Below are 13,707 nucleotides of genomic sequence, written 5' to 3' on the forward strand. Positions count from 1 at the left end.
TTATAAGGCCCGACAGGGGGTCACGTGCGTCCCGGGCCGCCCGCCGGGAGGAGGGGGCTGCGGGGGGAGGGGCGGGAAGCGGGGAGGAAAAGGGGAGGGAGCCGGGGGCGGAGGAAGGAGCGAGGGGCGGATTCTGCGGCCGTGGGAGGCGGCGGCGGCGGCAGCAGCCGGGAGCGGACCGCTCGGAGCCGCGCAAAGGAGCGGGACCCAAGAGGAGAAGGAGGAGGCGGCGGCGGCGGAGGAAGGGACCGGCGCGGGGGCGGGAGAGAGCGGCGCGGCGGAAGCCAGAGACGGCGGGAGGGCTGGTGGCTGCCCCCGGGCGGGAGCCGGGGCGGCGGCGGCGGCGGCCGAGAGGGACCGCGACGAGGGAATCGCATCCAGCGGCCCCGGCGGCGGTGGGGGCCGGGGTCCGCGCGCCTGGGTGGCCAGCCGCGGGCCAGCGCGATGGAACCGCAGCACGTGCGCCCCGCGAGTGGCGCCCGCAGCCCGACCTGGGAGGAACCGGTGGGTACCGCGCCCGCGCCCACCCCCTCCCGCTTCTACTCTGTCCCCCCCGCCCGGGCCGGGTTCCGTTCAGGAAATGGCCAGGGATGAGGTCCCCAGCTGCTTCCCAGCCGGGGCAGCGCTTCCTCCGCCGCCCGCGCGCCGCCCGGATCGCCTTTGTCCGGTCGGCTGAGGCTTTCCCGGAGGGGCCATTGGCGACCCACTGGTGACGGTCCTTAGAGGACCGCTTCCGTGCTTCATCGACTTTCCAACTTTTCACTTGATTTTCGAGCGTGGAGTGTAGGCAGAGGGACAGGAGAAAGCAAGGCTGTGCGGTCAGCGTGTGGGGCTGGGACGAGGTGGGTCTTCCCTCCAGAGACTGCTCCCTCGCAATCACCTGGGCGCACAGGTTTTTAAGGACCGCCGCCTGGGGAGGCCGATCGCAGCTAGAAGCCCAGAACCACGCCTCCGACTCTTGTCGGCCGCTACAGCCACAGGCTTTTCCAGGGGTCAAGGGGTTTTGCCGGGGATGAAGCCAGAAGCTAACTTCGCTTTCGCCTGGGATTTCGCTGCACACGCAACACGGAGGTTGAGTAATTTTAGGGGCCGAGAGTAGTGTGTGCATGTGTCTTTTGTGTGCGAGGATAAGGAAGAGAAGACCAAGGGTCTTTGGATTTATTTCCCCAGACCCCTTCGACTTATTTTTTACAACTCAAAACAGAACCATCTCGCATCCCTCCGGGGATTCTACCTAGGAATCCCGGTGCCACTCAGACCTCAGTAATCCAGTGTGGGCTGCTTTTTCCTTGGCATCGAATTTTGACTCTCGACGCCCTGCCTGGATGTTTGGTACTCCGTCTCGGTTGAAATTCTGAACTGGTCAGAAAAGCTTCTGTTCTCACCCGCGTTGCGGACTGTAAGTTCGGATGCTATTTTCCCCGGGACTCCGCGAGTTTGGTCGGGCCGGCCTCAGCCTGTTGAGAGCTTCTAGGTCAGGTGCCAGGGTTGGTTCTCCTTTTTCTTTTCTAATATGTACACTCCAGCTCCCTTGCTCAGGGTACGTTTCTCTGCCTCCTGTTTCCTGACCTTTCAAAAGTGTCCTTGGACTCTGATCCATCTGCATCTGCAGCTGTTTTTGCTTTTGTGAATTTGAACATGTTGTTAGGTCGCCCATCTGCTCATATTTCTTCTATTGTGGTTATCACTGGGGAGTAAGTTGTACTTGAAATTAAAAATACAATTTAATTTTGACGTTTAAATTAAAGATCATTGAGAATTAAATTCCCAGTGACCTGATTTACTCCTATACTTTTGTATTTGAAGTCTTTTCAGAACCTGGGTACTTTAAGCCCATGCCACTCACAATGGGAAACACCTGGTCATATGTAGTGTTTCTTTAGGGTAGTGATGTCAACTACTTTGCGCCCAGCAAATTAAAGAACCCCCTTTCTTTTCCTTTTTTGAGGTGTTGGGGATTGAACCCAGGAGTGCTCTGCCACTGAGCAATATCCTTAACCCTTTTTATTTTGTATTCTGAGAGGGGGACTGGCTATATTGCTCAACCTAGTCTTGAATTTAGGATCCTCCTGCCTCAGCTTCCCAAATTGCAGGGATTTACAGGTATTTGCCACCTTGCCCAGCCTCTTTACTTCTCAGAAGTGACAAGAACAAAACCACTCATTTATTTTCTACAGAAAATATTCAGTATCAGTTTCACCACCAGAATCTTTAAAACTAGAGCCCTAACAAAAATGTGTGCGTGAACTGTGACACTATCCAGAATGTAGAACTCGCTTTTAAAAATTAGGTTCATTTTCTTTAAACATGAAAGGCCCTTGTATTTGCTCAGCAAATGTTTTGGTCCAGCACCTATCATGTTTTGGAACTGTTGGATAGCGTTTAACAACCCAGACACAAATCATTGTCCTCAGAAAGCTTGCATTCTTAATTCAACAGAATGTTTGGTTCCATGTATGTTAATGATTTCCATTCAGAGAGTCCAAAAAACATGTTCAGGAAAGCTTAGATTTGTGATATAAATGTTATTTCTGATGAGTTTGAAATTTTGTGGTCATACATGTTATGACCACAAAGGTCTATTTTAGGACTAACAAAGGAAATTCTTATTTAAATTCTTAAAAAAAAAAACAAAACCCTCAGGTTATCCAAATTACTTAAAAGGGGCATGTACATGGGGATGGAGTTGTAGCTCAGCGGTAGAGGGCTTGCTTAACACATGTGAGGCCCTGAGTTCGATCCTCAGCACCACATAAAGATAAATAATTAAATAAAGATATCTTTCTACAACTACAAAAAATATTTGGGGGGGGGAGGCATATACAATAAAAAGGAGGAATTTATTAGAAAAGAAAGTGTTTAAATGTTAAATATTTCAGGCTTGTGGAGCAAAAGGGGAAGAATCAGCTTAATCTAAATGTATTGAAGGAACACAAATCCATCAAAATTGGATTCTTGACCTTTGTCTGGGTCAGTGATCTCTTTAAGAATCTGATTAAAGCAATGGACTTTCTTCTTCAGAAATGCACCTAAATAATATACTGTCATGGTCTTTGCAGTCATTTGTTTAACAATAGAACAAATTTTGAGAAATGCATTTGTCATTGTGGAAACATTGTTGAGTGTACTTATGCAAATTAAGATGGCTATAACATCACTAGTGGATATAATCTTATGGAACCACCCTCTTACACACATTTTAACACAATTTCAAGCGAATCAGATTTATGAAAACCTATTCGTAGACCCTCAAAGAGTTCAGTTAAGAACACCTATTTTCACTTGGACTCCATTTTTAAGTCATTTAAAAATCTACTTTTAAAATTCAAATATTGGCAACTTTGCTTTACCATGAAAGTATGCTCATTTATATTTAAAAAAGGACTATCCAGTAGCAAATAAATGATATTAATATTACACTTATCCTGTTGCATTATCCCTTATGGCATATAACAAGCAGTATTCACATTCATTTTTTTTTGGGGGGGGTGTACTGGGGATTCAACTCAGGGGCACTTGAATACTGAGCTACATCCCCAGCCCTATTTTGTATTTTGTTTAGAGACAGGGTCTTACTGAGTTGCTTAGTGCCTTGCTTTTGCTGAGGCTGGCTTTGAACTTGTGATCCTCCTGCCTCAGCCTCCTGAATCATGGGGATTACAGGTGTGCGCCATGGCACCTGGCCTTATTATTATTATTATTGGTTAATATTATTTTTAGTTGTTGATGGGCCTTTATACTATTTATTTATATGTGGTGCTGAGAATCGAACCCAGTGCCTCACCCATGTCAGGCAAGTGCACTACCACTGAGCCACAGTTCTAGCCCTCATTCTTTTTTGATGTGATCTAAAATGTGATAATGAGTCTACTCTTTGGGCAGAAGAGTGAATGAAGTATCAGGAATGGATGCTAGCTAACTGTAAAGGAATCATAATTTCTTTTCTTTTTTCTTGTTTCTTTTATATTGTGTTGGGGATCAAAACTAGGCCTCGAACTTGCTAGACAAGGGCTCTACCACTGAGCTATATCCCAGCCTAGAGAACAGTACTAGTTGTCAAAAATGCACCCGTGTCTGCAGCTGACAAGCAGTTGCTGGGACTTCATGACATTCTTTGTTCTTTAAATGGGAACATTTAAATTAGCTAGTAGTCCCTCTACTCTGGCTGGGACATTGGGCCTAAAGATGATAATGTTAGCATTTAAGTTTCTGTGTATTTTCATTAATGCTAGCTTTGGAATATAATCAGGTCTCAGTGGAAATATAGGTATTACCTAAATTTATAATCAATTAAAAAGTATTTTGGTTGTGGGTATGGATTGTCAGGAAGATGTTTAGCCAAGCAATACTTACTCAGAGTAATATCTTGGAGGAGGGGTAAGTAGAATTCAAGCCAAAATTTACAAAATGTAGGACTATTTACAAAGTAGTTCTTTCTTTCTTTCTTTTTTTTTTTTTTCTTTCTTGTGGTACTGGGGAGTGAATCCAGGGGCACTTAACCACTGAGCCACATCCCCAGCCAGTTTTTGTATTTTATTAGAGACAGGGTCTCACTGAGTTACTTAGGACCTTGCTAAGTTGCTGAGGCTGACTTTGAACTCCTGATCCTCCTGCCTTAGCCTGTGGAGCCACTGGGATTACAGGCATATAGAAAGTAGTTCTTAGTGGAAGGATATTAGAGTACATTTCACCTACTACATTTTGTTTATATTTCCAAATGATATAATACCAGTTAGTGTCTGTAAAACAATCAAAATTTATAAAAAATTAGGAAGGAAAGAGTTTCAAAGGAATAGGATCAGACTAGAAATGAGAGATAACTAATGTAGTACTGCATTATATTTAGATAATGAAAGATTTTTGCCTTAGTTACAAGGGTGACCACATGTATGTGCAATTGATACCACAATGGATCTCAAATCTTTTTCATTCAGATAACAACTAAGGAAATTTTAATAAGATAAAGTTTTGAATGTTAAATTATGAATATGTAAGAAAAGTGTACCATGGAAATTGTTCTAAAGTTTTAGTGAAAACAGTCTTCTAGGCATGTATTTGGTCAACTGGCAAAGTTCCTTGAACATGTGTTCCTTACTGATCAGGAACAGGAGTCCTAGAATATGAATTTTCAAATGTGCACACTTGTCCTCAGGATATAAAATGTAGCATTTAGCCTGTTTATGCTATCATATTTAATATTAAACCACAGAATGTATGGGATTTAAAAGTTGTTAATGGTATTATGTTTTGTTATGAGTAGTGATAAGAATATAATTCAGATTACATCTATAGATAGTTGTATGTTAATATTCATAAAATTGGTATGAGCATGATATTTGGCTATGATTTATGCATCTTCATATATATATATATATATATATATATATATATATATATATGATGCAGGAAACCTCAGAGATCTCAAAGTAACAATAATAAAAGTACCTTAAATTAGGGATTCCTCAAAAGTCTCTCAGACGAGATGGTTGAAAAGAATTTTGATGAGCTTCCTTTCTTGGGAAGTGAGGTGGCATTTATTCATTTGCCTACACCATATTTTCTGAGGTTTTTTTTTTTTTTTTTTTGGTACCAGGGATTGAATCCAGGGGTGCTTAACCACTGAGTCACGTTCCCAGCCTTTTTAGAGATAGGGTCTCCCTGCAGTTGCTCAGGGCCTTGCTAAGTTGCTGAGGCTGGCTTTGGAATTGTGATCCTCCTGCCTCAGTCTGGGATTATAGGTGTGGACCACCACACTGGGCTCACCCTGAATTTTCTACAGGGTAGAGAAATTATAGAGCTGACTGTGAGGTTAAATCTTTATAAGTAAGAAATACATTTACTTTGAGGTATTAATTTCCCAGTTTTTGGATGTAAAAGTGCTTTAAAGCATCTTTAAGCAATCAGTGTTTGAATCGAAGAATAAAAATGTAATCCAAGCAGGGTGTGGTGGTGCATGCCTGTAATCCCCATGGTTTGGGAGACTGAGGCAGGAGGATCAAGAGTTCAAAGCCAGCCTCAGCAATTTAGCGAGGCCCTAAGCAACTTGGTGAGACCCTGTCTTTAAATTAAATACAAACAAAGGCTGGGATGTCACTCTGTGATTAAGTCCCCTGATTCCAATCCTTGGTCACTCCCCCCCAAATGTAATCCATACTATTCCTTTTGGATCACACAGTAGGCATAAGCATTAAAAAAGACTTTCCATTTAACCACCCCTTCCCTGAATTCTGGAAAATGTTGCTATATAAAATTTGAAAGCATAATGTGTGAGTAGAAGTAAATGATAGAGGACAAATTTATTTTTGTTATTTAATATGATAAAGTGAATAGAACATTTGAATAGTAATCACAATTTTGACTTTGGTCCCAGTTTGTGCTTTTATACCTCAGTTTCTTTACATTAAAAGAGGGCTGAATTAAACTTATTCTTTCAAAAGACCCTTTACTGGGTATCTTTTACTACGTTGCTAAGTCATAGACTTGTCAGTGACTAAATGTCAGATGGGGATAAAGGCCATTATTTTGCTTATTTTTCTCTTAAAGAATTTCCAGTGATATGTGTGTTTCTAGGTATAAAATTATGTGTTTATAGGGCCAGAAGAACTCTTCAAGTTCATTTTGCTGGCTCCTTCTTTTCCTAAGCAGTAGCTGAAGCTAGAGAAGTCATCTCTGTAAGCATTATGTGGCAGCAGTCTCCTTGTCTTGGAGGATAGAAACTAGTCACTGCATTTTACATTTTCATGAATTTAATCTACAGTGTTAGGATTTGCATACTGTTTCTTAAAACTTGTTAGAACTGTCAGCCCTAACACATAAATCAGATTATTGTTGGAAGTTGGATTGCAACTAGGAGGGAAAAACCCAGAATCTTAGTTATAATTAAAAAGTTGCATGTGTTGTTTTTAATATTAAAAAGTTGCATATATAAGTTACATATATACATATATGTTGTTATATGGAGGAATGTTAAAGGTCAAGTCAACCAATAAATAAATAAATAAAATTAAAAAGGAATGTGTATAGATGGGTAAGGACATGTTACAGAGGCTGAATGCTTTATCCAGGTGAAGAGACCCTATGGTCTGTCAAGGACTTTGTACCCTATTTAAAAATATAGCTAACAATAGTTTGAAGTTCTCTTTGGATGACAAGAAGAATCTGTCATTTTAGTATTTTCTCTTCAGACTGTTCCAGACCTGCAAGGGACCTTTGAATATTGAGTGTGCATGACCTGCAGCAAGGCTGCTGTTCTCAAGCACCCACACAACTAGCTTGCAAGGGGCGAGTTTTGAGCGGTGACTACAGCCTGTTGATCCCATTTCCTCCCGCTCCAGTCCTGGTTAGGGAGTGGCTCTCCCAGGACTTCCCAGTGTGTGTACGTGTGGGTTTTTTTTTTCCCCCTCTCCTTTTTAACACCCCGCCCCCACCGCCCTGTGTTCGGGTACTGGTGTTCACATAGCTTGAATGCCTTGTTTTCTTTCAGGCAGTCTCGGTTAGTACTTCAATTAAGACATTTATTTCGCACTCTGTCGTCTTGGGCTGCGTGTCCTCTCTGGTTTCTGCCCTCTCTCTACGCCCTTTCCAGTTTCCTGTTAGCCAAAGGGGATCCCTCTTTCTGAACGAAAAGTTCTCAAAGCAGAGCTAAACCTCCCGGAAAATACCCTTCACTTCCTCGTGCGCCTGATGGGGGTGGGGGTGGACCAAAACCTAAACACCACCACAGTGGAGAGAGCTCTAAGGGCCGGCACTTCCAGGCGGAGGAGGGAGAGGTATGGTCCCCAGAGTGGGGCTGAGGGTCGTGAGACAAACACGGGGCAGAGGGGACTTTTATTCTGCTGGAACCATGCAACAAGGCCCAAGTGTCTGCAGAGATTCGGGGTCCAGGAGGTAGTGGGATGCCCTCTAGGGAGTCCGGAGGTAGATCCAAGTACCTTTCCTGAGAGGGGCCATTCTTACCCTTGCTGCCCATAACCAAGGGAGAGAGCACCGCCCCTGCCTGACCTGTGGCGGGATTGACTACTACCGAGGTTTTCTGCCGTCCTGCCTTCTAGTTCATCCCGAGGACCCCAGACCCTAGAAGAAGTAGGCGGGTGTTTGGCCTATCCCTTTGTCATCCTGTCCTCTCAACCTGCGCTGGTCTTATTCTGAGGTTGGGTACACAGGGGTCCTAGTCGGGAAAGGGTTCTGTGTCTACAGTGCTTCATTACACAGAAATTCTGGCGGGAATGGAGCAGAAAAGCCTGTCCAGTCCCTGACTGCCGGGCATCTGGTCCCCAGTGATCCTTTTCCCGTGGGGGTGGCTAGGGTAAGGGTAACAGAAGATGGCGGCATCAGCTGGGCGCGGGGTTCCGGGGCACTGCCAGGGTAGAGCCCACCCTCTGATCTCTGCCACCGCCCCACGCCGGGCGGTGCTCTGTCCCTGCAGGAGTCGGAGAGGATGGCAGGGGCCAGTGGCCAGCACCACCCTCCGGGTGCCGCGGGAGGAGCAGCTGCCGGGACTGGCACTGTGGTCACCCCCTCCGCTGCTTCAGCGGGGCCCGGAGAGGATTCGTCTGACAGCGAAGTAGAGCAAGAGGGACCCCAGAAACTGATCCGAAAAGTGTCCACCTCGGGGCAGATCCGGACCAAGGTGAGGCGGGAAGGAGGGCTGCGGGAGCCTGGAGATTGGGAGGCGGAGGAGTTGGGAGGTGGAGAGGGCGCCTGGGGCGCAGCAAACGCGCTGGGTGATCCCAGGAACTAGAGGGAAAAGGGGAGGGGGCGGGGCCTGGAGTGTGGGGCGGGGTCTGGGGGAGGGGAGGGGCCAAGGGTGCAGACTGACCACCCCGCAGCCTGGGATTCCAGGCCTGGGAGCTCCAAGGCTTCCATGGTGGGATCCTGAGTCCCTGTCAGGCCAGGCCGAGGAACTGGGAACTAGCCGCTTGGCAGGAGCATCAGAAAAGCTGAAAAGCCCAGTTAGGGAACTTAAAAGAAGTGTTTTATTTTTTCCTCCTTGTGGTGGCATGGTTCGGTAGCATGTGCGCTGCATGTGTAGGCCAACCAGCCGGACTAAGGTGCGCCTGCCGCTTTCCTTCCAGTGGGCAGAAGGCTGCCCCTCTCTTGGCTCAATCTGGGAGGGTTGGTGGGAGGTGATACCTGGCATCCTGTCCTCCTCCTTTGGCTGTCTGGTAAGCAGAAGCCATGAGCCTACGCCAGTGGTAAATGGATGGTGCTCCTTGTTCGAGCACTCACCGTGCATCCAACAGAAAGCTGGCCAGGTTTTCGTTTTGCGATTTCTTGCGAAGTTAGAGTTGAGACCATATATCCACGGTTGTTTTTGATAATTAAAAAGTGGCATATATGTTACATATATACATATATGTTGTTATGTGGAGGTTATGTTACTCGTTTATGAAGCTTTGTGCTGTCCCGGCCTGTAAGGTTCCAAAGTTGTCTTAATTTGATCATGAACACAAAGCAAAAGATTATGGATATTAAAAGATTATTCGTATATTTTAATGTTCATCTTTAAAAATCCACAGTGAGAGTTTGTTGTCAGTGGACAACTTTCATGAGGAATTCGAAAAGGGAACCAGTAAAATTATTGGGTTTGGCTGTCCTCTTTAAAAATAAATTTACCGCCAGGGGCAGTGGCACATGCCTGTAATCCCAGAGATTTGGGGGTGAGCAGGAGGATCACATGTTCAAGTTTAGCTTCAGCAACTTTGTGAGGCCCTAAGCAACTTAGTGAACCTCGTTTCAAAATAAAAAATAAAAAGGGCTGGGAATGTAGCTCAGTGGTAAATGCCCTTGGATTCAATCCCCAATACAAAAAGTGAAAATTAAAAAAAAAAAAATTGCAAAAGTCATTCTACAACTATTTTCATGAGAATTGGTTTCCTAAGGTCAGTGAACTTGTGGTAATAGCTAAGATTATACTCTTTAATTTTGTTGTTATCTATGGTTTGGGGTAAAGCAAGTTTATGGAGACTAAAGTGAAAAAGCATAATTATTTTTGGTTTCTGTTTGACTTTCTAATAAAAATATTGAGCATATTTTGCTATGAATACAGATAATTATTATCATTGAATAAAATGTTTGAATTTCAAAAAATGTATTAAATATGAAAAATTCTACATTTTACACTTGCTCATATATGTTAGGGTTCACATGAATTCGTCAGCTATTCATAAGTGAACACCTTAGATCAGGACCTTAGATTGCTGAGACCAGTGAGCCTCAGTCTCACATTCCACATCTCACAATCCGGAATGTTTATATATTCTACAAGCTTCATGAATTACAGCCCTTCTTTTCTTGCTTTGTGTGCGTATGTGTGTGTGTTACTGGGAATTGAACCTAGGAACACTGTACAAGGAACTGTATCTTTAGCCCTTTGTATTTTTTATTTTGAGGTAGGGTCTTGCTAAACTGTGGATCCTGGCCTTGTGCAATCTTCCTGCTTTAATCTGACTTGCCTTAGTCTCCCAAGTCATTGAGATTACAGGCCTGTACCTCTGTGCCCAACCCAAGTATCTCTCATCATATATGTTGATTCTCAGGGAAGAAGGTGAAGGTGGTGAGGGAATGTATAGATTGAGAATTGCTAAATTTAACTGTTGATTCTCAGACTTCAATTCTAATTCAGGTAAGAATTAAGGGAAGAATCTTTAGAAAAAGATAGTCTCTTGATCCTTTCCGCTGGTGTGTAAGATGAAAAAACTTGGTGGATATGGGGCCCCAGGACTAGCTCAAAGCCCAGTCACATGTAAGATAACACTAGTAGTTCCTGCTTATACATTTGGAAGATGCACCAAAAGACCACTTGGTCTGGCAGATTGCGTTTACTAGTGGTGGCTTCAATCCTGGGAACACACATGTAAACTATATACATACATATGCACATGCTTATGTATATGTGCTTTCTTTATCAAGCATTTATCTGTAGATGAGCCCAGGGCTTAAAGAAGAGTATATTGTACATAGAGGGCAAAAATATTTCTTGAATAACTATATATTACATACTTACATATAATGCTTCTGATATATGAATATTATTAACACAGGTGCAGTAATTTTAATTTCCTCTAAGATTAGGGTTGTAAAGCTACTTAGTAGCAAGTTTAGGTTTAGGGTGAAAAAAGGCTGCTAACTGAAGAAATTACCTTATATAAAGTGTTCTTTGTAACATTTTAAATGGTTTGGATATTAGTGAAGGACATTAAATTACTGGTGAATTTGAAAAATGTTCAGACTTTTTCTTAACAGAAAAAGTAATACATGCATATGTTAAAATGTTCAGACAGTAGTAGAGATAGATGTTACATGTTAATAGAAAGGTATTGAATAAAAAGTAATTTCCCTCTTACTCCAGACCTCTGGTCTCCCTTTCATAGGCAGACATTGGTGACACTTTTCTTTTTGATTTTTTTTTTTGGTGGTGCTAAGAATTGAACCTGGGACCTTTGGAATGCTAGGCAAGTTCTTTGTCACTCACTATATGCTATACCCCCAGCCCTAGTGGTGACATTTTCTTGGTGTGCTTCCAGAAAATTTCTATGTACATACAAGAGTGTGTGTGTGTGTGTGTGTGTGTATACACATACATATATCGAAAAATATATATTATACATATATACATTTTTATACATATAAATATATATATTTTAGAAATACATATTGTATATATGGACATCCTTATCTTAAAAATACCGATAGGAATGTTTTATAAACATGTTTTCTTTGAGATATAATATGGAGATTATTTTTGTAGTGGCTTTTATACGTACCTCGTATGTATATAACTGTTCTTAATGATGGAAATACATTCCATGATGGAGATATATTCCAATATATTAGATTGAGCTATGTGAAATTGCCTTATTGGCAGGTCAAAATTGGTGAAAAATATGGAATTTCATATGGTTCAACCTAACAAGACACATTATTTAATGAATCAGTTCTGTATGGAAGGAAATAAGGGTTATTCTAGGACAACACATTAATCTCAGCTTTTGGGTGGTGGACATGTTGACTTTTTAAAGTAAAGAATAGGACTGATATGCTTTCAAAATCAGTGTGGCGCGGCTGGGGTTGTAGCTCAGTGGTTGAGCACTTGCCATGCATATGTGAGGAACTGGGTTCGATCCTCAGCACCACATGAAATAAATAAATAAATAAAACAAAGATATTGTGTCCATCTACAACTAAAAACAATTCTAAAAAAAATCAGTGTGGCTTAATAAAATCCTCATGTAGGTCTTACTGCCCTCCTCCCATGCCTACCTACATTGTAGACTTTTGTTTCTGTTTTCATTTTCCATTCCCCCCTTGGTTTCTTTGTAGGTCTTGCTGCCTCTTTACTATTTTTTTTCCTTTTTCTCTTTTCATTGTTTTTCTTTTCTGTATCGGCTGAGTGGAATTTCACATGTTAAAAACTAGGTAATTTTAGGGCTGCCTTTATTTCCCCGAGGCAAAAAGTCATACAAAAATGAAAATGGTTCTGATGTGGAAAGCCCAGTGGGAGCAGAATACTGCTCTTTTTACTTCCTTTTCTTTGCCTTTCCCTAATATTCCTGAATTTGTGGATTTTTTGTTCTCTGCAACCTAGGAATAACTCAGGTATATACTGAGAATGAGATTTTGAAAGAACAGTAGCACAAACTCCTACCAGTTGGGTTTTGAGCAGGAGTGTGAAGGAGGCTTTACATGCTTTCTGTTGGTTCATGAATACTGTAATCTTTAATTTTTGCAGGAATGGCCAGAGGAATCTCAGACAGCTTGCAGGCTAGATTGTTCAACTGTCATAAACAAATGGGAACTATCTCAATGACTTTTTCGGCCATTGAGTCATCTTGGCTAAGGTCATGAAACTTGTGTGTCAAAAATACCTCCTGATTAGGTTCATTGTGTTCTTATTACTTTTGATATTTATATGTATTTTTATGGTTAATTTTTTTTTGAGGTGGTCACTGGGGATTGAACCCAAGAGCACTTTACCACTGAGCTACATCCCCAGGCCTTTTAAAAAACTTTTTGTTTTGAGACAGGGTCTTGCTAAATTGCTGAGGCTGGCCTTGAACTTGTGGTCCTCCTGCCTTATCCTCCTGAGTTGCTGGGATTATAGACATGGGCCACCATGCCTAGCATTTTATGGTTAATTTTGGATGGCCATAATTGAGTCTTTAAATTTAGAGAAAACATAACTAAACACTGTAAAGATATTCAGAACTTTGGGACAGTGTTATATGTGGATTAAGAAATCTCTTTACACCTAGTAGGAAAAGAATAATGGTCACATTCTTCAATTAGTATGTTGGTTTTAATTTAACACAAAAGATGTATAAATAAACTTCTGTACTTTGATGATAAAGCAAAATATAAAAATGCTGTTTACAATTTTCTGTGCTTTATGAAATGTAATTTATGCAATTAAGACATCATTTTTTTTTACCATTCACCCTCGGTAGAGTAGACTAGGGAAGACTTGCTCAGTGTTTTCCATAGTGTAGGTGGCAGCATGTTAGTAGGTCATGATGGTTTACATGCGGTGTTTAAAACCCAAACAGAATAAATTGGAAAATATTATTTAAAACTATTAGCTGCAGTTCTGGATGGAAACATTTTAATTAGGCAATGATCCAAATAGGATGAGAAACAGAAACATGGCCAGAAAGTGTTAAGAAATGAGAATAAGGGCTGAGAGTGTGGCTCAGTGGTAGAGCACTCACC

General features: G+C 42.3%; 1 protein-coding gene across 4 annotated transcripts in view; it reads left to right on the forward strand.

The window, feature by feature from the left end:
* Positions 1-363: 363 nt before the first annotated feature.
* Positions 364-13,707, forward strand: part of Dgkh (diacylglycerol kinase eta) — a 192,534-nt gene continuing 179,190 nt past the window's right edge. For all 4 annotated transcript variants that reach the window (XR_011707375.1, XM_027928977.2, XM_027928978.2 and 1 more), the window contains exons 1-2: positions 364-504; positions 8,426-8,629. Coding sequence is in view for 3 of the 4 variants with exons in the window: in XM_027928977.2 (XP_027784778.1) it covers positions 445-504; positions 8,426-8,629 (264 nt within the window). In the remaining variant the exon portion in view is untranslated. The remainder of the gene's footprint in view (positions 505-8,425; positions 8,630-13,707) is intronic.

This window comes from Marmota flaviventris, chromosome 4 (genome assembly GCF_047511675.1).
Source record: "Marmota flaviventris isolate mMarFla1 chromosome 4, mMarFla1.hap1, whole genome shotgun sequence".
Classification (NCBI taxonomy): Eukaryota; Metazoa; Chordata; class Mammalia; order Rodentia; family Sciuridae; genus Marmota; species Marmota flaviventris.